General features: G+C 38.0%; 1 protein-coding gene across 2 annotated transcripts in view; it reads right to left on the bottom strand.

Moving 5' to 3' along the window:
• The window catches only part of LOC137198237 (tenascin-like), a 67,163-nt gene that overhangs the window by 27,595 nt on the left and 12,988 nt on the right, over positions 1 to 26,580 (bottom strand). For both annotated transcript variants that reach the window (XM_067611942.1, XM_067611941.1), the window contains exons 5-6: positions 23,973 to 24,968; positions 18,321 to 18,436 (exon numbers count right to left, since the gene is read on the bottom strand). In XM_067611942.1, coding sequence (XP_067468043.1) covers positions 18,321 to 18,436; positions 23,973 to 24,968 — 1,112 coding nt within the window. The remainder of the gene's footprint in view (positions 1 to 18,320; positions 18,437 to 23,972; positions 24,969 to 26,580) is intronic.

Raw genomic sequence — 26,580 nt, forward strand, 5'->3', positions numbered from 1 at the left:
GCCCCCCAAATCAAAAAACAAATAAATGAAAAACTGAGCTTTACCTTCTAAATTCTGTTTCTGTTCAGGGATTTTTAAACAACTTTTTTTTTTTTTTCACAGGAACAAAACCTTTAAATATACCCGATAAAGAATTAGGTATATTTTTAACCCTAAATGGTACCTGCAGGCTTAAGAGCATCCAAAAAAGCTTGTACATCTTTTTATGTGCTGCAACTCAATCTTTAAAATGACACAATATCCAACAATAAATATTCACTTATGTAGATCAATTATATTTGTGAATGTACCTTTAATCTATAGTGTTAAAATAACTGGACTGTGAGCAGACAAACATTTATCAAATGAAGCTTAAGCTTTAAAATCATTCACAGAAGTTAAAGATGGTAAAACTGAGGATATTTCAATGCTATTTGATGACCAGTAGAGGGAGTTTTCCCTCTCACATGAGAGATCTTAATTCACCATTCACCATTTTGTCAACATTTATGGATCTCAGTGGAGATCCCAGTAACAACAACAAAAACAACAAAAACAACAACAACAACAATAACAACAATATGTAATCATCATCAGGATGCATGAGGATCCTTGTCAGACTGAATGGAAACACTGCAGTCTGCAGGGCACCCACATGTGGGTGGGTGAAGTTGTATTGTTTTTTTTCTGGAGTTTCCAAAATCAAACTTTACTGAAGTAGAACAGAAACAATCCCAAGGGAGATCAGTGATGTTACCGAATGTCCAGAAACTGCAGTTTTATTACATTAAATTATTTATTTAATGTGCTGCAATCACAAAGTTAGTTTACCTCTTTGATTGAAAGTTGTCATTATTTATTCAGTGACTGCTATGCTCTGCCCAGAAGGGACCGTGAAACCAATATAAATTTGGTTTTCAGTTTGAAATGATTTCACCTGCATATTTTTCTGTTCCAAAATAATTGTGTCTTGCAGTTTCAATAAACAGGCTCCTCGAGTCAAATGCAAGCGAGAAAAAATAGAAAAATAGAAAGGAAAATGCTAAAGGAGTATCAATAAGTAAAAAGTAAGTTATTCCACTTGGAATTTTACAGGTTTTGATATTCAAAGTCTACTTCAAAGTACACACTCTTCTACAGGACATCAGCAGTTATATGGAGCATTTCAGGGGTTATATGGTAGAAAAAAACCAGAGTGCGCACAGATTAATAAACTGTGTGAATGGATTACTGAACTGAGTTTAGGGGAAATGATGAAAAAAGGCAATGAGAATGTAATACTTTATCTGTGGAGAACCCTTTTAAGGTTTGGTTAGGTTTAGAAACAAACACAACTTGGTCGGTATTACGAAACAACATGGACTATCAGAAGGAAATGGGAGGTAAACAGTTTACTTCCATGTAAAAGTCAGATGTTTTCATGACCCATCCATCCACCCTGACCTCCTCCCTCTGCATAATACCAGGAGACTCTCAATGGACAACTATGACCTGCAAGGAAAGGATCCCATTATAGACGGAGACAGTCAAAGGTGTACTTTCGGTAGCCTTCTAGCTTTTCTAGTTGTACTGAAATATGAGGTAAACAGTGAAGAAGAGCAAAACACATCTGTCACCCCTGTTTAGTTAGGATAAATTGTGATTGGAAGAATGCAAAACACTCACAACTACAATGAGAAACAAACTAAAGACTTAAAGCATCAAACTATGACATATTCATAATGAATATCAACGCAAACATGAAGTTTATCAGAGTTTAAAACTACATTTAAGGATCTGATCAGAGTGTTTAGAGAAATATTAGATATTAAAAAGAATGCAGCTCAATGCCAATGTAAGTACTGACACAAAATATGCAATTTTTACCAATAAATTCCTACTATGTGTCAGTTCTGATATTTTTAATTGAAAACTCATAAATCAACATCTGACAACACACCGATAAGCTAACACAGTGTTCTGACGCTAGTAGATAAGCTCGCTGGCAGAAATGCTAGCTCAGCTACCCTTATTGGTCACATGATCCTCTCCTTGCAGGTCATAGTTGTCCGTTGAGAGTCTTCCTCTGTCTAATGAGGCCTCCTGACTTGCTTGTTTGTTCCCGTCGTAATTCCTACAGCCACTAGAGGGCTTTGTCACTTTGGCATTAGGTTTGTTTCCATCCACCCTTTTATACACTTTTTCAGTTTATGGATAAAAAAAAAAAGTTGAAATGCTGGAAATTCAAAAAAAGTTGGAATATCACAAAAAAAGTTTTTACATTTAGATGAGGAGGAAAACCTGATGTATCAGTAAAAGCAATATGCAAAGAAAATTGCAAAAGTGCAATGGAAAGAGATTAAGCGAATAAACATCTCTTCAAAAACCTTTTGTGTGACGTCAGAGATGCTGTTTTTCCACAGTCTATACTTGACACCGATTAGAAAGGATGAGATGTGCTCACAGCTGAAGGGAAAAACAGTCTGAACTTAGAAGTAATCTTATCATCACAGATGCTGTTGTGACTCTGTTTTCTCATTTCCATAACTTCAGTCAGGATGATTTCACGCTGCTGTTGCTTTGAGGTTTTTAAATCCTAAAAAAGTTCTTGTTATTCACTCTCTGCATTGTAAATCCTTAAAACTTCTCCTGAATTAAAGGCTGCAGCTTACTCAACAATTACTCAGCAGGGAGTGCAGGGCTGACATTTTTTTTTGACTTCTTAATGAATGGATACCATGTTGTAGGACCACAGCTGGTTGCCATGCTGGTAACTATGTTGGTTGCCTGGCGATGGAACTCCAGAGGTCATCCTGGATCAGTGTCTGCGTGTCAAAACGCTTTTTATTCATTTCAATATGAATGAGGGTGACATCATTAAAACAGAGACTCAATAAATTCACGATAGGCTTTAAAACAAGTCGAGGCTGTGTGGCGTCTCTATGGTGCGTTCAGGGAAAATGATGTTTGGTTGTTTCTGAACACGAGGAGGATGTGACTCTCAATCTGGACGTTTATGGTCGCTTTCCTGCAAGAAAATACATCTCTAAAGAAGGTTCTGTTTGTTTCCATTGTCACAGGAGTTTTGTAAAAGTAGGATCACCACATTTAGAGTTTGTAAATGCAAGTACATACAGTTTACTGCATTCAAATGTTCAAATGGCAGATGTGGACAAAGTATTCAGATTTACTTCAGTAAAAGTAGAAATTTCGCTATGAAATAATATTCCATTACATGTCCTGCATTCATAATTTTACTGAAATATAACTATGTATCAAACTTCAAGTATCAGAAGTAAAAGTGCTCATTAGGCAGCATGCAGAGTAATAATGATGTTGTTAGTCAAACTACCTTATATACAGTACTCTCTGTTTTTTTTAAGCAACTTAAATAAATGTAGTGTAGTTAAAAGAGCAGTGTTTATTTTGTAGTGGAGTATAAATATAAAGTATAGCATCACATGGAAATACTTATAAGTACCTTAAAACTGTATTTAAAGTGGCTATAATTAATATTTTTTAGAGACACTGTATGAGTTTGTAGTGATGACCCTGCAGAGAATTTTCAGCAACTCTGCAGCTCTTGGCTTTACAGAGCTTTATAGTGAGTTTCAGCTAATTTTTTAGCTTGTTTAGCTGAGCCAGAGTCAGATATTTCCCTCAGGAGTTGGTAGAGAGCAAAAACAGAGCTAAAAGACAGTGAATATTGGACTTATATTCACCAGGTGGACAGAAACACAATTCCAAATGAATGGTTATATTGCTCCGTAATTGCTGGATGTGGAAATAAACAACTGTTTCCAAACTAAAGTATTAGAGAAAATAAGATTTTGACCTGATGATTGTGCTACATGAAATGTCAGGTGATCAAAGTTTCTGCAGTTCATCCTCTGGGGAACATGAATGTTTGAAACAAATTTCACAGCAATCCATCCAATGTTGAGATATTTCACTAAAGAACTAAAAAGTCAATCCCATGTTGGAGCTAAAGGAAAGGTCAGAGGATCACCAAAGTCAGTAGGATTCATCCTCTGGGCACCTTGAAAATCAAATTTCAGTGCAATACATCAACTATTTGCTGAGATTTTTCACTCTGAACCAAAGTGGTGGACCGACCGTCTGACCAACATTGCCATCCATCAAGCTGTGCTGCTAACAGGACTAAAAACAGTTAAACACGTCTCCTTCAGTTTTCAGTCTTCTCCTTTGCTGAAAACATCAGTGTGTGAATCATGAGTCGTCTGGGCTAAAGTTTAATAAATAAACTTTTGAATGAATGACCTCCTTGCACTGACCACTGATTTATTCTGAGGAGTTTCAGTTCAGATGATTCATTCTCAGAGTCCAAAATAAAGCTGCAATTTAGTTCTAAATTAACTGCACTTTGTTCAGATAACCAATCACATTACCACTGCTGGTTGATTCATCGTTCCCACTGACATAAAGTCTCCACTTCCTGTCACTGAAATGGTTATCTTGGATTGCTGGACCATTTAATTCACATCCATATGAAAGAGACACTTCTAGTTTCATACAGCAATTTAATACAGACGTCATAAAACGGAGACTCCCTTCATGGGGCATAAAAAACCCATTCAGACTCTGTGTAGTTCCACGACTCATTAAAGCAGTGTAAGAAGAGTTATGTACTGTATCCTGCGTTTTTTTCTGAATATGAGAAGGAAGTTCAGAATTTTGTTTTCAAGTCATTGCAGTGAAAATTTTTCAGTTGGTTTTTATCCTGAATGAAAATAAATTAAAGTTCTCCTCAATAAGTTCCCTTGATTTAGAGCAATTTTGCTATTTTGATACATGAATAAAGGAGCAGAAACTACCTGAACTAGAAATCCTTAGAGCACACTATTAGGCCAAAAGTATATGGACATCCTGGTTTAGACAAAACAAGCACTGGTACATTTACTCAAGTACTGTACCTAAGTACAATTTTGAGGAACTCGTACTTTACTTAAGTATTTTCATTTGATGCTACTTTATACTTCCACTGCACTACATTTCAAAGGGAGATATTGTACTTACTTTAAAAAATCAAAGTACACATCAAATAAATTTTCCCCCAAGATGGTTTCTGTCATTTTAGGTCATTCTTATCATGTTGTTGTTTGTCCAAGTGCTCATTTTTCTGATAAGTTTGTTTTTAATTAGTTATTTGACGACATAAAAAGGGGTGTGATGTCATGACTGACAGCTGTGACAGCCATTCACAAACCTCTCAAAAGTCAGGCGGCAGGACGGCTTAGGGGGCGTTTCCTGCCCCACTCTACTGTGCAGACTCTGGCTCCAAATGATGTCACACAAGCAAGATGGCAGCTCCCATGAAGGAGATATTTTGGCTTCACTTTTGCATAGCGGTAAGAAGTAGAGACAGTATATACAGTCAGTGATTTGGACAATGCTACACCTGTGCTACACAGATGACACACGTGATAGCAGGACTGGGACTACTACCACTTGACAATGTTTCCTCAGTGTTTTGGACATTATGCTTAGGTATCCACTGGCTTTTATATCATTCCTATTGCTTTAGCTCAGGCAAACTTTGAACTCTCTCTTAACAGGCTCAAGGCAGATTTTGACAAGTTGACCCCACTTTAGCTCTCTCTGTGGGGAAAGGCAAATTTTATCAAAAGGATTAGTGTCCCTAAATTCCAATACTTGCTGCAAGCCCACCCATTAGATATTCCATGTAGATATGTCAAACAATTTCATGAGCTCTGGAAGAAATTTTCATGGGGGAGCTGCCACCAGAGACTTGACTTAAAGAAGCTGCAGCGGCCAGTTGATAGAGGGGGCATGGGCTTCCAAAATTTGTTATTATACCACTATGCCTTTAGCCTCATATATCTGGGCCACTGCTCACTTCCTCTGGAGAGGGCACCACCTTGCTTTTGGATCTCCCTTTTTGGTACTCTACCCCCTCTTTTGTTGATTTGTGAGGGCCAAAACTCATCACATTATCTTGCATTTGCAGTCAGTTCAGAAAAAAGTGTCTGCAGCCTATAAGTCAGATCATTACTTACTTACTTACTTACTCTTCAACATGGTTATGGCTTAATCCAAAGCTCCCTGTTGATAAGACACCCTTTTACTGGAAAATATAGGCCAAAAAAGGTATTATGACCTTAAAGGATATGTATGATGGCTCTGTACTTAAATCTTTCACTATGTTGAAGGAGCTTTATGATATACCTCAGAATTAATTCTGTAGATACCTCCAAATTAGACATTGATTTAGGCTGTTCCAAACTCTCAAGTGACTGTAAAGACCCAATACCCTCAGTGACCTACTTGCTGTCTTTGGTAAGGGCAAGGAAGCCTCAATATACTACTCTGCTTAGCTGGAGAGACTAGGCGAATAGACAAACATGGGACATAACCAGACATGGGAAGCAGACCTCAGTCAGTCATTTTGTGATGAGGAATGGAGTGCCATTCTGCTAAATCCAAAAATATCGAGATTAGGGAGCAAGATTAGAGGTTAGGATAGAGTTTACTGGACCAGGGTTGGGGATGGTGGACAGCAATTCATGAGAATACTAAACCAATCATAGGTCAGGACCATTTTTACCTAGCCTATATGTATTTGGGGACTCTGCCCCACTAAGGGGGATCCCTGAACCCCAGACAAGGTGGATCCACACAGTCATCATGCTGGGCTGAAAGCTCCTTATTAGGTAATGGAAATCAGTGGATCTTCCTCATCCAGTTTATGGTTCATGCTTCAATTGAGTATAGCGGAAGCCTATGAAGAGTCAACATACAAGATGGTAAACTAGACCTGTACCATGCTAAAGGGGGGAAATATATTGATCTTATTACAGAGCCATAATGCTCAATAAGGCATGCCCCATATGAGGTTAAGGCAGATTTCTTCTGCTAAACAATCAACCCTAGACTCTCATGGGTGAAAAGTTGGAACCACCATGCAAGTATCTTAAATTTACCAAGCTCCTCTTGGTGTGGTGATGTAAACTTTCAACCCCTGCGGTTTGATGTTGACATTTAAGTCTGTAAACAGAAGACAACTAAACACTTTGTGGTCATGTTTATCCTTTTTCTTTATCTGTTGGCCAATATCTCGTTCTGGATTTATGTACTGTTTTCTGTCATCTATTGTGTTGCGATGTTATGGAAACGTGAAAAATAATTAAAAAAAAAAGCTTAGGTCATAAAAAGAGTGTAGAATTTTCTCTCTGTGTAGTTCAGATGGTTCAAACTCTTTCCCTCCCTGCTGATGATCTGTTCTCACTTCAGCTGACGTTGTTGTGACAGTCTGTTGTTTATCTGTTGGTCTGGTAAACAACTGCTGATGAATGTTGTCTCTCTTTCTCTCTCTTTCTTTCTCTTCCTCTCTCTCTGTGTCACAGCTGTGGGCTGGTGGTGATGTCATCTCCTTGGCAGTCGCCATGTTTTTGACAGTGTTTACATATTTCCCGTAGCAACAAGCATCCCACATCTGCATCTTTTCCTCTTGACCTCCAAGCGTTACTTTTCTTCTGTTTTCTGTATTTTTCTGTATTCACTGTGAGACACTGTCTTTCTCTCTCTCATCTCTCCCTTTTCCCATTTTTCTTTCTTTCTCGTACTGTCGCAACTGAAAGTGGGGATCAGCGATTCACGTTTCTGTCTGGCTGATGATTTGCTGAACTGAATGTGCCGCTTTTCTCCTCCACTCAGCCACATGAGAGCACACTGACTGAGGAATATTGGTGACTCTCTTTAAGGGAGAGGAGTCAAAGGAAAGGATGACAGTTTTTCAAGTCTGTCTTAAAACAACAGTCAGGAGCCCAAATAAATGTTGAAACAGCTTTTTCTTGCTGTAATCATTCCTCCTGTTCATATTGACCATTAGACGATCCCTTCATAATGCACTTACATTCTATGTGATGGGGGACAAAATCCACAGTCCTCCTTCTGTTCAAAAATGTATCTAATAATTTGTCTGAAGCTAATATGAAGCTTCAGCGTCCAAATGAGTCAAATTAAGTAGATATCTTTCAACGTTACAGTCTTTTTAGTGCCAAAGTCCCTCTTTTTGTTACTATACTTCCACCACAGCTCAACAGGGAAACACTGTCTGAGGAAACACAAAGAGGGAATTTGATGCTAAAAAGACTGTAAATGTGGCAGATATCCACTTGATATGACTAACTCAGACTGCTGAAGCCTCATATAAGCTTCACATCAACTTTTAAGTGCATTTTTGCACAAAATGACTGTGTGGACACAATGTGGATTTTAGTCCCCATCACTTACATTGAAAGGGATTTTTTTAATAGCCACTATGAGCAAGAGGAATGATTACAGCGAGGAAAACTTATTTTAGTGTTAATATGGGCACTAGAGAGTTGTTTTAAGACACACCTGAAAAATGGTAAACCTATCCTTTAAGGTCAGCACATAAAAAGTTGCAAAAGGGGTCTTAGAAGTTGTTGTTAAAGTGATGGCGTTTTGTCACTTACACAGAGGTGACTTTTATGTTAATGTTCATTCATGATGGATCATTTACAGAAAGAGACATTATAATTTGTGATATTTGGCAAAGACGGAGAAAGAAAACATCAGTGAGGATTTTAAAAAGATTTTAAAACTTGTTTTGCTGTTGAAGTCTTAATGAATGAGCATCACTCTCTAGCGCTCCTCACAGTGAACCCACTGATACTACATTTTAAATTTCTTAAAGAACATCAGTACTAAGTCAAGAGGTTGTGACATGTAGCATGACAAGCTAGTGTGGCTGTAAACAGAACTACATTCCCGCTCTGTAGCGTCTGCCTGATTGCTGTCTTTAGTCTCTGGGTACAAGCTAACATGAACAAACTCTAAATAATGAAGGAATGTGTTTATGTCATTTATATCCTGTTATGATGTTGAATGTTAAACATGGTCAAAGTTCCAAATTTTGAGGTGAACGTGCTGTGTGTAGAAATGCTCCCTGCAAGACAAAAGTCAGGGCTTCAACCTGCTCTGAATGGTTCATTTGCAAAGTTACCTCAACTTCCTCTAATTGACGTCAGATTGTTTGTGCATGCCCAAAAACGACCATCTGTTCTGTAGCCTTGCCTGCTAAGGTTGTTGCTGAGGTGTTTCCATGTGTTGTTCACATTGTCCACTCTCATATTTAAGATCTGATTCAACTCCAATATGTACAGATATATTTGAGAAGTTGACATTTGGAGTAAAGAAGGAGAAAAAGATGTGAAATCCTGCTACCACAGATTGTTTACATAGCGTCTGGAGATGGAGGAAGCTCAGGAGGGGGGCCTGAAAGAGACAGGAGCTAAAATGGCCTGTTTCAGACAGAGGCTGAACTGAGGAGCCGCATAAAGGGTCAGTATAAGATAAATAAGGAGTTTTTAACTGTAAATCACACAAAGATATTCCACTAGAGCCCCAGAATATAAATACTGAACTGTAAATGTGCAGAATATGTCCTCTTCAATAGTTTTTGGACAACATTGGAGGTCTATGACACAGAGGGATAAGATATATCAGATGTTGGATACACACACAATGCTTGTTAGTAAATCAGTTCATTGTTGGTTTGTCTCTGCATGGGATTTGTTGACAATAAGAAAAATATAGAAAATCACCAGTCTTATCCTTTAAATTAGCCAAACTGAATGGCACTAGTGAATCCATTAATCACAATTATTTCCATTAAAATCAACTGATTTCTCCGTTTTAAATGCCTCCTCCTCTTCTTTCTCTCTGTTTCACACAGACCTCACTCAGAGTATTCTTCCTCTCTGTGGGGTCATAAAGATGAGTTGACTTGTTCTCAACACATCCTCTCATCAGGTCCAGTTTTATTCCCTCTGCAGGACTTTTCAGGCATCACTCCATCACTTCCTCCATCTCTAACTATCTCTCCTCCATCCATCCACCCATCATCTTTTCTCTCTCTCTCTCTCTCCTGTTGTGGCCAGCTGTGGATATTTCCTGGAGTTTTTTTTACTGCGATCCAAACCTCTCTCAGTCATTGCTGAGGCTTAATCCCCCTGATGATGTCACTGCGGGCCGATCATGGCTCTGTTTTGTCTAAAAAAAATTACAGTGCGGGGACCGAGGTGATCACTGTAACCGTGTGTGTGTGTGTGTGTGTGTTTGGGAAAACATGTTTGAGAGAAAGCCAGGACATGTGTATGTGTGTCTGTGTAATCTAAAGCAGTGAACTGGTTTCTTTTCATCTCAGTGACCGTTTTGATTTTGACAGTTTTTCAGAAAGTGAGGTTCAGAGTATTTTCTTTGTTCAGCGGCCCGCTCTCTCTCTCTCTCGCTCACCGCGAACACGGCCCTCACAAATACCAATGCAATTAGTAATTTTCCACTTCTTTAATGTCTTATGCTCTAGATTGATCACATATGTTTGTGAACAGACAGTCCTGATGAACAAGTGAAGCCGAGGTTACCAGTTTAAAGGAGCAATAAGTAATATTTTGTGATCTACTGTACAAAATGAACTTTGTATATCTGAGGTGTGCTTGATAATCAATAACTAAATACTATGTTGACATTGAGGTTTGCCCACATCATAACATTTCAACTTGTAAACATCCAGAGATTTAAACAACATCCTCTCAAACTAAACAGACAAACTAAATAATGTCAGTGACCCATAAAATTTTCAATGTCTTTTACACCTCACAATACGAAACCTATGGAGAGTGAATGACATATTGATCATTTAGTCATTCTTACCAATAGTGGCACTAAAAAAAAGTTCCCCTCCAGACATGTTTTAGGACATAAAAATACTCCGCGTGGAATAATATCATATTGGCCCAAATATAAGATGATATTTTATTTTCAAAATTACATTTAAAAAAGTGGGAGTCATCTATTATTCAAGGACGAGATAATTACGATTTCAAAACATCAGATATTCTTTTGGAATGGAGAGAGTACCGCTGTAAAAGCAGCTCCTACAGAGAGTGTTGCATTATGGGTTGCTGTAGCCTTAACGTTGCTAGGCTAACAAATTTCTTCCAGTCTTTTTATAGTGTTTGGTTAGCTCAGTTTGACCTGCATGAGTTTCTGAAGGCTCATGTCACGTGTTTTTCTGCCATGGAAGAAATAAATTCATGACGAGTGAAAACAAGTCGAAACTGTCTTCTGACTCAATAGTCTGTCAAGCAGCCAAGAATGACTGCTGTCACAGACGATGAGGAGCCAAACAGCCCGTTAGAGAAAATAATTTTGACTGCTTCCAACAGTCTGACAGGAAAGGGAATGTGAGATTTACGTTTTGCTTTAATGATATCATTTCACTTTTACGAGAGAAAAGTCTTCACGGATGAGGACTCTCTTCTCACTGTCTGCTAGAAATGTTCAGATATGTTTATGTACTGCTAAATTGTTTTCCCAATTACGTTGCGTCAGCAAACATTATCTCTGCCTGGATTATGTGCACAGGTAACGTTTTTTCGAATGAAGCTACATTTATATAATCACTCTGAAGTTGGTGGGAGGAGGTCGGGATGGATGGGGCGTTTACAAGATGCAGGACTCTGACAGCTGAACGTAATTTCATGGTTGCCTGGGATTAATAGTATCTCAGGGAAACTTTCCCTACAGTTTAACGAGTGTGAAAGTGTGTTTTTTACAAAAACAATCTTTTTTATAAAAACAGCTGTTGGAAAAGGGGGGTTGTAGTAGAGCTGAGATGTGATCACATGATCAAATTGATGCCTTTTCTGCAGCGTTGATGCATGTTTTATGATTTCTGTTTGTTTTTATTTTTCTATAAAGCACTTTGCAACTTTAAGAAAACTGCTATATAAATAAAGATTTTTGTTATCGTTATTATATTGTAATGAGCAACAACGTGCTCTTCCAGCAGCCCTCTCAGGCCGTAATGTTCATTACATGCCACAATGAGTTTAACTAACGGAGTTTAGTCACAAACCTGCTACTCACAGGAAATGAGTGATCATATTCCTCTTACAAAGACTGTTGCTACGTTGCAGTTTATGTTTCTCCAACACAACCAGTGCAACAGATGATCTGACGCGACTCTGTTCGCTGCTGTTTGTGTTGCTAATGACACACCCACACTCGAATGATCTTTTAAGGTTCCTGTGAGAGGTTTGAGAGGAATGATCCAGGAACATCATTCCTGAAGAAGATGAGGTGTTAGAGTCTCTCACATGGTTTCAGACACTCACACAGCTTCAGTCTGTTTCATGCTTGAACAAAATGCCAAAATGAATCTAATAATCTTCTGGTAACAGTCAAACATACAGCTTGTTTTCTAACTTTTTAGTCCGAGTGGAGATGATTTATGGGACACCAGACAGAAACCTTTTAGTCAACACTGTTCGTAATATTATAAAGAACTTCAAAGGTGTTTTTATTACTGCAAAAAGCTCACTACAGCCCTCCCTCCACCTGAACCTGCTCCCCTCACTGTAAACATGATGTAAAATCAGTCTTATATAAACCTGTTTCCTCCAGTCGGAGTCAACAGCAGTCTGTTTGCAGTGTGATCATGTTTTGGCAGTAGGTATTATTATATTGACTATTGAGCACAAACAGTTTAATGTTGAGCTGAACCATTTTGAAATATTATTAACATCAGGATGTTTGTAGTAGATTCCACCTAATACATATAAATTTGTTTTGTGGGTTATTTTAAACTCAGATTATTCTGTGTTTAGCCTCTAAATCAGCTTGATAATGACTCCAATGTCGATGTTTGCTGCGAGCAGCTCTAGTTTTCCTTTTTGTAGTGGCTTTTGAACCTGACTACTTTTTATGTTGAGCTTCTTTTTTCAAATTTTATGATTTTATTGAATTTTCCTTTTATTGTTTATATATTGCATAGATGTAATTTCACCTCCTTGTTATGTACAGTATGTGTGACTTTTGGGGGTGGCTGTGGCTCAGGAGGTAGAGCGGGTTGTCCACTAATCAGTAGATCGGCGGTTTGATTCCTGGCTCCTCCAGTCCACATGCCAATGTGTCCTTGGGCAAGATACTTAACCCCAAATTGCTCCTGATGGCTGTGCCATCAGTGTATGAATGTGTGTGAATGGTTAGTTTCCTCTGATGGGCATGGTAGCCCCTGTACCCATTCAGTGCGTGAATGGGTGAATGTGATTTGTAGTGTAAAAGTGCTTTGAGTGGTCGGAAGAATGGAATGGATCCTGGGGTGGAGGTGGGGCTTTTGAAATGCTATGACAGTGTCGGCATAAGTAGTGTGAGCAGTGTGGCAGCAGGCATGTAGCAAAGTGTGAACAAAGCACTGGCGACTTAAGTATGTGCCATGATTATGAGGGTGTGTTGTATATACAGTATGTTGCAGTGAGGGGAGTATGGCATGTGAGTGGAACTGCGACTTGAGTTGTGCTGCCTGAACTAATTCACAGGCTTCACTTCATTTATTACATATTTCCCAAGAAATTCAAAAAATTTAAAAGAGAACACAGTTCAAACAAGACTCACCTTACAAAATAATAGTAGTAATACAAAATGTGAATTTATCACAAACATTTCACATTTTTCACATGTGGAACATCATTTCACAAGTGAAAAATGAACATACATGTGGGTTTCAGATATTTTACACATCCAGCTGTTAAAAATGAAAAGGACTTATAGAAGTCAGGCTTATTTATGTAATAAGGTTACACTTTAGCCATCAAATTGTTGTTCTTGTACTTTGGCATTTTGATGTGGGTGTTATTATTATTATTTATTTAAATTGTGGTAATGATGGATTTCAGGATATTATTGTTTAGTTCTATGTTGAATGTCTTGTGCTTCTTTGTGTTTGTCTTTTAACATTTTGGGACCATGCTGGAAGTAAGCGCTTAACATGTTAGCCCTTGGGTTTTTTCACATTTGAAATATTTGAATTTTTAAATTACGATTTATATGATCCACTGTTGAGCAGGTAGTACAGGTACAGTGGGTTTTTAGAGCTTTTCCTCTGAAAACAGCTGCCTGTTGCAGCCAACATATGACATGGCTATGGTGATATGTTTGTCAACAAAACATATCACCATACTGATTAGAGAGCTAGGTAGAACTTTCTGGCATGGTGTAAAGCTGTTTTGAATTATACTTAAAAGACGGTCTGCTTTGTGTTGATTTGTAATTATACATCTGAGTGTACAAAAGTGACATATGGAGTTCCCCAAGGCTCCATTCTGGGGCCTCTTCTGTTAAACATTTAATGCTCCCACTTGCTCATATTATGGAAAACAACAAAATATCTTACCACAATTATGCAGACAACACAGAGATTTACAAAACTGAAAAAGCAGGTGACAAGTGCATTGAACAAACAGTTTCTTCAAATTTAAGATGTGCTAGTTGTTTTCCTTTTTTATTCATTTGTTTTTTCTTACATTTTTCGTGCTCTCTTCAGGCATTTAAATTTTACAGCTGAAACTGTATTCAGGTGTGTTTTTGAAACATTTGATGCTGTTGGCTTCCACAGAGCAGAGGAAAAACCTTAAAAAAACAGTTTCGATAATGAAAGGAAAATTATAAATACACACACACACACACACACAGTGAGGATATTTTAGACTTGGTATTTTCATCACCACAAGTAGTCAATATTCTTTTCTGTGGAATAGAAGAATATGTTGTTGCCATCTTGAGACTCCCTGGAGGGTACTTAGAATTTAACAGCAGATTTTTATAGTGTATTATATGTTTTATAGGTTTTTAGTTATAGTGTTTTATAGTTTGTCATGAAATGAGCCTGGAAAGAGGTTTTGCTGTACAGATCTCAGTTTTGGACCCTTGATTGATTTATTATTATTATTATTATTATTATTATTATTATTATTATTATTTTATTTTTTATTATTTTTTTTTTAACTGGATTTACCAGGGAAATGATTTACTCCCTCGGTGATACATCACAACTCATTTATTTTGTTCTCTATGTTTTCTATTCACAACTTTCTGATTTTGTTGGATGATAAAGAATGTACACTTTTATCTGTTTAATACTGAGGCTCATAATCTCTAAAAAAAAAAAAAAGTTTTTCAAATGTTTGTGGTGAATTAGTCATGTAAACATGGAAAGGCACTTTGCCCTTAAAAACAACATCCAGTGTGCCAAGTCTGTGAATCCTGCTGTGATTTATGGTTGTGGTACCCGGATATGTCCTCTGAGACTTTAGGTCAATTTCATACATCTATGATCCATCATGGAAATGTCAGACTGTTCTTTTTCTGTCATGGTGAATTTTCCCACCGAATAAAAAGCTAAAACCCCAGCACCTGTGCAGTTTTACCATCGTCCAAGGGCTTAAAATCATTTTACACCAAGTTTTATGAATTGTATGGAGACTGGACATAATTTGTGCCAATATTCAGTTTTAAATTTGGGAAATTACATCTCTTTTTTCATGTTTCCTCCAAGATTTTTTTCCTATAAGGATGAAAAATATGTCGATCCTTCACTGATGATGTTAGAAATTGATCCAGCAATGTATACTTTAGTTTTAACATTAGTGACTGCATTATTCTGACATTATTGGAGATTTTGGCTTAACATCAGTGCCTTTTACTGATTACTAGCATTTTATTTAATTTGTTTTTAGTGAAATGTGTGTTTCTATACCAAAAGCCTCTAAAAACAGAGGTTGCACCTTAAATTTTCTACAAGTGTGTTCAGGGAAAATATTAAAAAAAACAATAATAGTGTTTTGGTAGAGTCCTCTATTATATATTATTCCAAACCTACACATTTTGCAAGACTGAAACACTGGCATCATATATTGTAACTTACCTTTGTGTCACTATTATATCTTTAGTTTTATGATAAAAAGATTATTTCAACACAAATTGGTGTATCAAGTTTTGGCTTTAAAAGGATAAGACGGGCGATTCTCTATATTTTTCTTATTGTCAATAAATCTCATTTGCAGAGCCAAACCCACAATGAACTGAGTGTGTGTATCCAAAGTCTGAGATATCTTATTCCTCTGTGCCATAAACCTCTGTTGTTGTCCAAAAACCATTAAAAACATGTCAGTGAGCCACACCACTGCACTGGGTGTTCCTTCATTATGAAGAGTTTGGTCACGTTAGTTTGTTTAGAAATGGCTCCAAAGACTAATAACAGTGATCACGTTTTCAGTCTCCAGAGAGTCACAACTTCTTGACTTTGTACTACATTGTACTTTTCTCAAAGAACTTTAGTACAAAGTCAGGAGGTTGTGACATTTGTTATATCTTACGCAGAACTACTCTCCCAAGGCGCAGAGGACTAAGATATATCAGGCTTTGGATACACACACAATACTTGTTAGTAGATCAGGTCATTGTTGGTTTGGCTCCAAACATTGGCTCCAGATTTGTTAACAAGGATAAAAAGATAAAATCGCCAGCTTTATCCTTTAAAGGAGCAGTGAAAATCCTCAGACACCATCTTCCTAAAAGTGCTTTTATAATCAATATTTGTGTCGGAAATAATTGCTGGAGCTGCCATCTTTTCAAGGACTTTGACGAAATTTCATGGACAGTTTTCACTCTTGTTGTCATGGAAGATAAAATAAAGAATATGGTGCTGCCACTCTAAATAAAACCCTGATCCAAACACAGGATTTATTTTATCTATGAAATATGTTTGTCATTTTCTTGCAACTTGATGAAAAGATCCCTGAAGAAGAATTCTGGACTTATTATCTAAATGTCAAAAGTCAGATTGTTTTCCTTTAATCATTTGAGGGAGTAGAGGTTGTTTAAGGTGATGCACAACTTTTTCATGATTCTATCTGCAGAGCTCATCTGTCATTCTTTGAAACTCCCTGAGGGTCTTGTGCAAATCTCAAGCACAGTTTTAAGTAGGCTGTCATGCATGCTTCTCCATGTTCTCAACATGATTTGGCAGATGAGAATTTCGCCCCTCAGTGACCTGGACTCTGGGACAGCAAGGACTCTGTGAGAACAAACTTCTGGTCGTTTTGGTGCTGTGCCACATCTGCTGGCAAATACATCTGCTGTCTAAATCATCTTAAGAAATGCATTTGTTTGTGTGTTTGTCTGCCTCTCTGTTGTCCTGTAGATTGTAAAATTAAAACTGGATCAGCGCCTGAATTTAGATGAAAGTTCTGGTCTTTATGTGGATCTGAAGTCACATCTTTCGAATAAAGACTTTTGAACTTTGGGCGAAACCTGGCTGTGCAGTTCAGGCTTTTAAATAAGATCTTAAAATTCATTTTTTGGGCTCTCCTTTATTGTTTATGTATTATCCTTTAATGTAGGATGTTTAACTCTACTGTAATTTTGTTTTTTCTTTTTTAAATCTTTCTAAAAAGTGAGGTGTTAATGAACATTTACACAATTATTCTTATTACATAACATCTTGTGTATATTAAGTACAGTAGTGTGAGTGCACAAGTGTTTTTGGCCCCTTAAAAATACATCAAAATGAATGGCAGAAAGACAAAGAAGCCAAGTTTCCATTCAAATGTAGCACACATTTTGACCGAATTCCCAGAAAAATTGGCAAAAGAACATGTGAAATAATGCTTGTTTCCATCTACTACTGTTGTTTGAATATCAGGAGATAGTAGAAGAAGAGGACACAACGAGATGACGTCATTAAAAGAGCAGCAGTCAAAGCTCAAATGATAGAAAACCATGTGGAAAATGTGATGAAAATATGACATTTCTGTTTGTTTCATGTATTAATTTGAGGAACTTTACAGTCTCCTCATTGCTCTACACAGATCTGATGTTTTCAGCCCTTCATTGATGTTTAAGTCAAGTGCTTCATGTGTGTCATCATTTATTCACTAAATCTGTATTTACTAATATTTACTAATTTTACACCTCTGACAAGTGTAAAAACTTTTTACTTTTCCACTCAGGATTTTTTATGCACAAATTGAAAAAGAGCATAAAAGCAGGTAGATGGAAACACCTGCCGTCATCTACAGGAAAAGACATTAAAAGCTAAATGACATCTTGCAGGGATAATTTGAACCTTCCTTGGAAAGACATTTGTTTGCTTTTTTATAATGTCAGTGTCCGTCTTGGCTTCCGTGTTTTTATGAGTCAACCAGCGTTGTTTTTACATCAAGTGCTGACTTTCAGAACCAGGACACTTTTAGCCCACATATGGACCATATAGCCTATTAAATTCAAGAGCTGACTACCCTTCTGGACCTTATCATCTGATCAAAAAAGGCCTACAGATGTGTTCAAACTGAATGCAACGTATAGAAATGACAAAAATGCAAACACATGAACAGACATGGATTTATAGAGATGATAACCTGATGTGAAAACTTTTTGTTTATTCTGAAGCTGTAGGCTATGTCATGATTTCATGTAAGTGGAAAGACAAGAGTCAAATGTTTAGATTACTGTACCTGGCTGGTAAAGGTGATGTGGTAGGCATCATACTGGATGGGAGGTGGGGTCCAGAGCAGAGTGACGGATGTGTCTGTGATCGCTTTGGTGCTCAGCTGGGAAACCCCTGACATGACTGCAGAGAGAAAGAGAGAGAAAGTCAAAAGACAAAGAGACAGAGACATTATAAGCAGAAGCGGTGTGCCCAAACTTTAGAGTGGATGCTTTTAGAAACTGAAAAAAGTCTCTTTTGTGTGTTTTTATTGGTATTTAACTCTGCCTGCTGTACACAGTCCCCCCTCTCAGTTCAGGCTACTTGGTTCCTTCCAGCTAGAAAACTCTACGTAGTATCAGCAGAGCTCGTCAGGGTTGCCAGGTCTGCGGTTTTCCTGTGGAATTGGGCTACTTTTGAAGTGTTGAATTTTCTTGTCTGCTGGTTGGGTGGATGAATAATATCTATAAATAAAAATCCATATTTCAAATGAAATAATTTAATTATACCCAAATCCTACCAAACTGACTGTAGATCAGCAGGTACACACATGCCAACACGCCATCCAAGTACACACACGACATGCTGTAATGCTCTCTGCTGCCTGCCTCTCGATCTCATCTCTGGGAAACTGCTTTTAATGCTGGCATGCTAAACATTTATGGTGTTACTTGTTAGATATTACCATGTATTTGGCAATGATAGCAATACTGTTGGATTTTAAAAGCAGTGTATACGTTTTGGTAGAGGCATATTGTGAGTTCTGGTATTGGGCTTGTTTTGACTGGCCATTGTGCTACTTTTGTCACACTGACCTGGCAATGCTTACTGGTAACAACTTAGTTTGGTGTGAGTATTAACATTGTGAAACTGTGAAACCCCTCAAAAAAACTGACTACATGATGCCCCTGATTATAAGTAATTAATTTTAATCTGTCACTATGTGCAAAATTAAATAATTATGGACAATAAGTGAGGCAATATTTTGATTAACATGTCTTCAATGATTGCCTATAGAGAGCCAAGTAAAACCAGAATTTCCTGTTTCTGTTCCAGCAGTCAAAAAAAAAAGAAGAGAAAGACCTAATTCAAAACCTTGGTGACAGTGGTAACACAATGTAATTGCAATGTAAATATCTAAACATCCAATCTAACATAACCATACTTGGTATGTTGTTAGTATGTTGTGTTGTTTGACAAAGATGGCCAAGATGTGCTGAGTCCATGGCAGAGGTGAGTGTCTGTGGTTAGTTCATACATATCTGGGAAATATACTGCATGTATTCACCTTGCTGAGAGTAAGATGAGAAGATCAATGTCACTCTAATATCTGTAAAGTAAATATGAATCTAAAGCATGCAGGCGGTTAGCTTAGCTTAGCACAAAGACTGGAAACAGGGGAAACAGCTAGTCTGGTTCTGTACAAAAAATACAAATATGAAGATGAGGATCGGTCATATTATCTTTCATGTTCTCAACATTGCATATGCATCACTCCTCTACATAAACTGCACTTCGTTAAACCACACGTAGAAACATGAAGCTGGCAACACGAAGCTCTCAGTCTGGCAGAGTCGACAGCTGATGTATGACTGCACACAGTGAAGGCATATGTGATAATAATTCACAGATTTGTTTTACTGCACAAGTCTCTCATAAAATTAGAGCTGAAAAATTCACTGCTCAGTGGGTAACTGTGAACATGACATCATGTTCCCGTTAGCAATTACCAAAATCCAACATGCACTTCAAACACACATTACACTAAGACAGAAACAGACATGTAAACCTTGTGGCTGAGTACCAAACACACACATACATACATACAGGTGCATTTAGAAACACAACATTTACAAAAATTTCATGAAAATGACAGATAAAGAAAACACAAACTCAGTTTTTTTCCAATCCACTACTTTTATGGGAAGACTCCCAAGAGGTTGAAATAGGATTCAAAATCAAAACAGCAGCAGCAACAACAAAATAAAAGCATTTTAAAGATGCTTCCCACTCAATTATTGCTTTTATTAGGTTTTGTTCTCTCAGGGAGACTGTAGTCAGGGCCATTAAGGATACATGGAGCTCAAATTCTTATTATCTTTGATATTTTACACATTCACATATTTTTTCTGTAAATTTGGTAATTATAGCAACCTGTTGGATGTTCAACAATTAGGAAATTTAAACATGGTGGCGATTCAATTCACCTTTCCCCAAGCCTTGCTTTCCTTACTTAGCCTACTGTTGCTATATTACTGTTGTTGTTACAGTCTAGCACTGCAACATAAGCAGTTTACAATGATGAATGGTGGCAGATAATTCTGGATTTGATTATCAATTTTTGATCATTTCTAGCCAGCGACTGTCAATCTTGCCAGCTGAAATTAACAGGGTTGCAAACTATTTTCAATTGAAAGTAGTTTTTTTGCTAGATGCTTTTTTGGAAAAACATTGGTAAAGTTGTCTTAAAAGTTGCCAAATCTAGTAGGAAAGTTGGTAAGTTGGCAACACTGAAAATTAGCTCCATGAGGGGGTTAAAAATGTAGCTGACTTTTTAATGTTTCCAGGTGATTCATTTTAAAACAAGTCCCATCTTAAAAATGCACTTGATGGCGATCATGCTTAAGGTTATTACAATTCATCTTGATGAGTAAATTAATGTATGAACCATGATGTCATGACAATCCATCCAATAATTTGAGATATTTTATGAAAAAACAAAAATGTCAACTTCATTTATGAACATGCTGCTAGCATGTCAGCCTTTAGAGAATGTTATCTTTTTCAATATGCCCATTTTTTCACCTCTGCCAGGCATACCATTTTTTTTGGCAGTTTGTTTGAATCTCTGGAGTCTCCATTCAGATATTTTTACACAATTCTAAATGTGCATAAAAACAGGTGTCTGGAAACATCCTGCCCACTTATTTCACTGTGTCTTCCTCTGTGGGACTCCAGATTGTGGGACACCCCACCATCCACTCCAATCAGTGGTTGGTTAAAGTTGAGAAAACACTTAACACACATGCCTATCATGCGTCAGCCACAGACCGCACAGAAAAACATTACTCAGCAGGGTGATTTATGGGCAGCAGGTCTGGATCTTGCTGCTCTGTTAATGAAACAGTTCTGTCACTGGAATCCCTGCAGCTTGAACCAGATCCAAACTGACAGGCTAATACGCTAACGTAGCCTGGCAACAACAATGTCAACAAAAACAACAACAAAACAGTCTGAAGAGGAAAGCAACGTGACTGATTCTGCAAATAATGATGATTAGCAAAGCAAATGGAAATTTCCTTAATACTGAAAGTGTTTGTCAGGGAAGAAATAACAAGATATTTGAGATGGAAATGCAGCTGTTAAATAAATCACGACAAACACTCACCATGACTGACCCAACAAGTGATTCAGTTTCAAAGCAAAGAATTTGAAAAGTGGTGATCCGAATCGTCATCCGTAACACAAACCTACCAGAAATGACAGACTTTCTGTTTTTTTGATTGTTTTATGCTCAAGCATATTACAATGATTATACTATATGGGAATATATATGCAGGCTCTGCTAACATACTGTACCAAACATATAAAGTGTTCTCAATAAAGTTATAAACCATTAACCCACATGGGGGGAAAAAATGTGATGCTGGAAAGGGATATTTCAAAAAAGGCAAAAGTGGAAGAAACTGGTGGTTTTACAGGCTAAATTCCAGCTCGCTACATGGTCTTTGACTCAGCTGGCAAACCTGCTAGCTGTTATTTCCTGATACCTTTACCTGCTCCTGATGATGGTTTTGAAGTAAAAGCAAGATTTGCAAAGCTTGAAACTGCAACTATGCCTCTGTTTTTTTTTTTTGGGGGGGGGGGGGGGGTGAACTTATCTCACATAAAGTGTATTTATAGGACATTTTGATTCACCTGTCTTGGATAACTTAATAACTAAGTTTAGCAGTCACAACCTTAAAGACACAATGATACAGTATTTAGTTTTGGCTCTGGATCTCAGTGACTTAATCGTGATACAGGGCTAAAATAGTTTGGTGCCTGACCGCATACAGCTGTAAAGGTCATCACAAGAATCTTATTGGATCTTATTGGATTATTTCTTATTGGATTATGATATAGAGCCAATATAAAGAAATCAAAACAGGTGTCACATGAGACCTTTTAGCAGACATGGTGGTCAAGTGATCTCCATCCTATGATCCAGGGATTTGTTGCCAAGGCAAGTGAAAAGGGAGTTACAAGGGAGTCAGCCTAAACAAGATGAAATAAGTGTGAATGATCCTTTTAGTATACGTAAGTTAAGCAAAGATACTCAGCTGGAAAAAACAGGACAGAGGACAAAATACACAGGCTTTCCTCCACATTAGGGACAAGGCTGACGGGGCTACAAATAAGAACTTTTGTTTCTTTAGCATAAAGCTATGAGAAATTATACATTTTTTTATGTTAATTCTTCAGTTTACATGACTGAATTAAAATTTTGTAGTATAAACATGTGTATCATCTGCATACAAAATAGAACTCAAAATACAGACTTGGGTATGCCACAGGTCAGAGTTACAGATGAGGATGCGGAATTAGAGGAGAGATATTTGGACATTTGGCTGCACAAGAGCACAAGGTACTTTGCTACATAGAGTATGTAAGATGCTGCATTAACATTACTAACTAAGTGTGAACTGTCGAGATATTTTTGGTATGCCTGAATGTTAACAAATGCATTTCTTGGTTTCTTCTTCATCCAAGTTGATAGAAATGCATCCAATTTAGCATTTCCTGTTTGTGAGATTTGAGAACTCGACATAAAGTTTGGTTTATAGTTGGATAGAGCAACTGTTAGAAATCCTTTGTTTCACTTATGGATATTTCTACATCAAACTATAACTACTTTGACGACCAGTTTTGATTAAGGATTCAAATGACACTGATCAAACCTTCACTCTACTTTTAACATTAAACCTGCAGTGTGGAACTTTTACATATAAATGAACGTCTGTTACATTCAAGCCCTTGTTCACACAATACTGATTAAGACTATCATTGCCAGATAAATCTCTGTATTTCACAGTATTCCAGAGTTTTTAATCTGGTGTCAGGTTTTACATTCCTGTGCTGGCCAAATGAATGCATGAATCCAGACTTCCGCTGGCCAAGCTGGCTAACTTGAATGGTGATAAAATAATTTAATCATGCAGATCTTCTAGAGTTTCAAAATGCTATTGGACAGCATGAATCATAGTGAAACGAGTCATTTCGCTGGGGTTGTGAGATGCTCAAAACAATTTATCCACTGTTTTACAGCCGCAACAGTAGCGATGAAGTAGGCTATGGCAGAGCCTATGACAGTGTTTTTGTAATTACTCTCACTGCCAGAAGGGGGAGACAAAAGACCCGCACTCCAGCTTTAATTCTGTCTGGTAGCAGACACAGGACTTCAAAATGGAGGAGGGCCTGGTTTAGGGCCTGTTTAGATGTGTGTATCTGTTTGTGTAAGTATATGTGGGGATATATGTAGAGAAGTCATGCATAGAATGTATATATATATGTATATATATGACTGTTTGTAATTTGTATGTATTACATTTCTCATGGGAGACATCAACATGTGTAGACGGTGAAAACAAATATCTCACCCAGGACAGTAAAGACTATCCATGTGGTGGATTTGACTCACCGGTATCACAGTTGGGTCCGGTCATCCCCTCCTCACACTGGCTGCAGTCTGGTCCGGTGAACCCACGCCGGCAGACACACTTCCCTTTGACACACCGTCCTTTGTTGTTGCAGTTATTGGGGCAAGCTTTGGCGGCACAGTCTGGTCCAGCAAAGCCCACATCGCAAACACACTTCCCATTCACGCACTTCCCACGGTTGCTGCAGTTGTTAGGACAAGCCTTTTCGGAGCAGTCCTGGCCAGCGAAACCGTCATCGCAAACGCATTGTCCGTTAACACAGCGCCCCTTGTTGTTGCAGTTACCTGGGCAGGATTTCTCAGAGCAGTCGTCACCGGTGAAGCCACTGTCACACACACATTTACCATTCACACATCTGCCACGGTTGTTGCAGTCATTAGGGCACGTTCTTTCAGAGCAGTCCGAGCCGGTGAATCCATCATCACAAACACACTGTCCGTTAACACAGCGCCCCTTGTTGTTGCAGTTACCGGGGCAGGAGATTTCAGAGCAGTCAGCACCGGTGAAGCCGCTGTTGCATACACATTTGCCATTCACACATCTTCCACGGTCGTTGCAGTTGTTAGGACAGGCTTTCTTTGAGCAGTCCGGACTGGTGAATCCAGGATTACACACACACTGTCCGTTGACGCAGCGCCCTTTGTTGTTGCAGTTTCCAGGACAGGATTTGTCTGAGCAACTGGGTCCTGTGAAACCACTGTCACACACACATTTACCATTTACACATCTGCCCTGGTTGTTGCAGTTGTCAGGGCAGCTTCTCTGCAAGCATTTGGGACCGGTGAAGCCAGGATCGCACACACACTGTCCATTCACACACTTCCCGTTGTTGTTGCAGTTTCCTGGACAGTTGGAGTCACTGCAGTCCAGCCCACTGAAACCAGGGAAGCAAACGCACTTGCCATCCACGCAGCGACCCTGGTCACTGCACTCATTGGGACATTCGTCAATTTTTGGCTTAATGGAGCACCCTGCACCTGGAGGGGAGGGAGGAAAGAGACACATCAAACAGGTCTTTAAAGGTGGTTTGCCTCCTACAAGCTGATAAAACACTTCAACTTTTTGATCTTAATGAGAAAACATGTGTTTCTGTCCATTTTTTTGTGCATTGTTAATTTGAACATAAAAAAACGGAGTGGCAACGTGGAAAATTCTCGTAAAATCTCGAAACATCGCAAAAAAATTTTGTGTGGCAAGCAAATGTAAACAGACATAGTGAATAAATGATGATGTACATGAAGCATATGACTTAAATGTCACTCAAGCTTCCACTTAAGAGACGAAAACATCAGATCTGTGTGGTTCCTTAAATATTTCCATCATGTTTTCTACATGGTTTTCCAAGATTTGAGCTTTGACTGCTGCTACTCTTCTTCTGGTTTAATGGCACTGACTGGAGAAATAGCACCACCAACTGTTTATCTCCTAATATTCACACAGCAGCAGTGGATGGAAACAAGTATTCATTTGAATTTTATTTTGCCATTTTTCTGGAAAATCTGTTAAAATTTGTGCTACACTTGGATGGAAACTTGGCTGTTGTCTTGTTTTTGAGATATATTATTCATATCTTTCAATATGTGCTAAAGGAAGTTGCTGTGTGCTGTGTGTTCTTTAGCAGATATCTATGACAGACAAGTTTTGCAGAAGGCACAGTCAATCTTTGCCAGCTCCTGCTCTTAGGAGAATTCATTTTTCTCTCTTTGGGCCGGAGATACAGATAAACCCAGGGTAAAAAGTAATTGTTTTAAAATTTCCTTTGTTCCAAGTGCAATAAATGCACTTAATTTGCACTGAACCTAGACTGCACTGCTAAACAGCACTTTATTATGACCACCATTTTAATGGTTTGATACTTTTAATGAACAGTTACATCCTTTTTGTTGTTGTTGTTGTTGTTGTTGTTGTCTGCTGTAACTGTTGTGGTTAATGACCTATGTCCTCTAGTATGTTGTGTCTGTGTTTTTACTGTCTACTGCAAATCAAATTTCCCCTCGAGTGACAATAAAAATCTGAACTGAACTGATATTATTTATTCTCAAGCCTTCCAATTTTCTGCTCTACTTTTTGTGTAACTGGATGAATGTCCTTTTAGCCTGTGATTGGATTAAAAAAATGATCTTAACCACATACATACTGTGTAGTCAGGTGTTGCTTTGGCACTATAGGCACTGATATAGTGTGTTTGAAAAGGAAGGTTACTCTTTACCAAGATGAACAAATCTCAGTAAAAACAAAAAATAAAGTAAAATAAAATACGACTGATTTGTGTTTGTGTTACAGATTGCAATTCACACTGGATTAAGAACACAGACATTGACTGTAACCTTAACCACACCAGCTGCCATGTGCAGAAAGTGTGGAAAGTAAGAGTTAAAAAAAGAAGGCATTTCACTTTAAAAATGTTGTTGAACATATTTTGGGGTTCTTTTCTGGTGGTAGGATTGCTCAGACCTGCCCCACACACTTCAGTAATACCAGCTTTGGTTTGTTGCAGTATATTAAACATGACAAAACTCTTCTTTCATCATCCTGCTTTAGTTTTTCAGGGGTTGCATGGTGGGAGGTGAAGGTAATCCTCTCCAGTTA

Source organism: Thunnus thynnus, chromosome 15, assembly GCF_963924715.1.
Source record: "Thunnus thynnus chromosome 15, fThuThy2.1, whole genome shotgun sequence".
In the NCBI taxonomy this organism is placed as follows: Eukaryota; Metazoa; Chordata; class Actinopteri; order Scombriformes; family Scombridae; genus Thunnus; species Thunnus thynnus.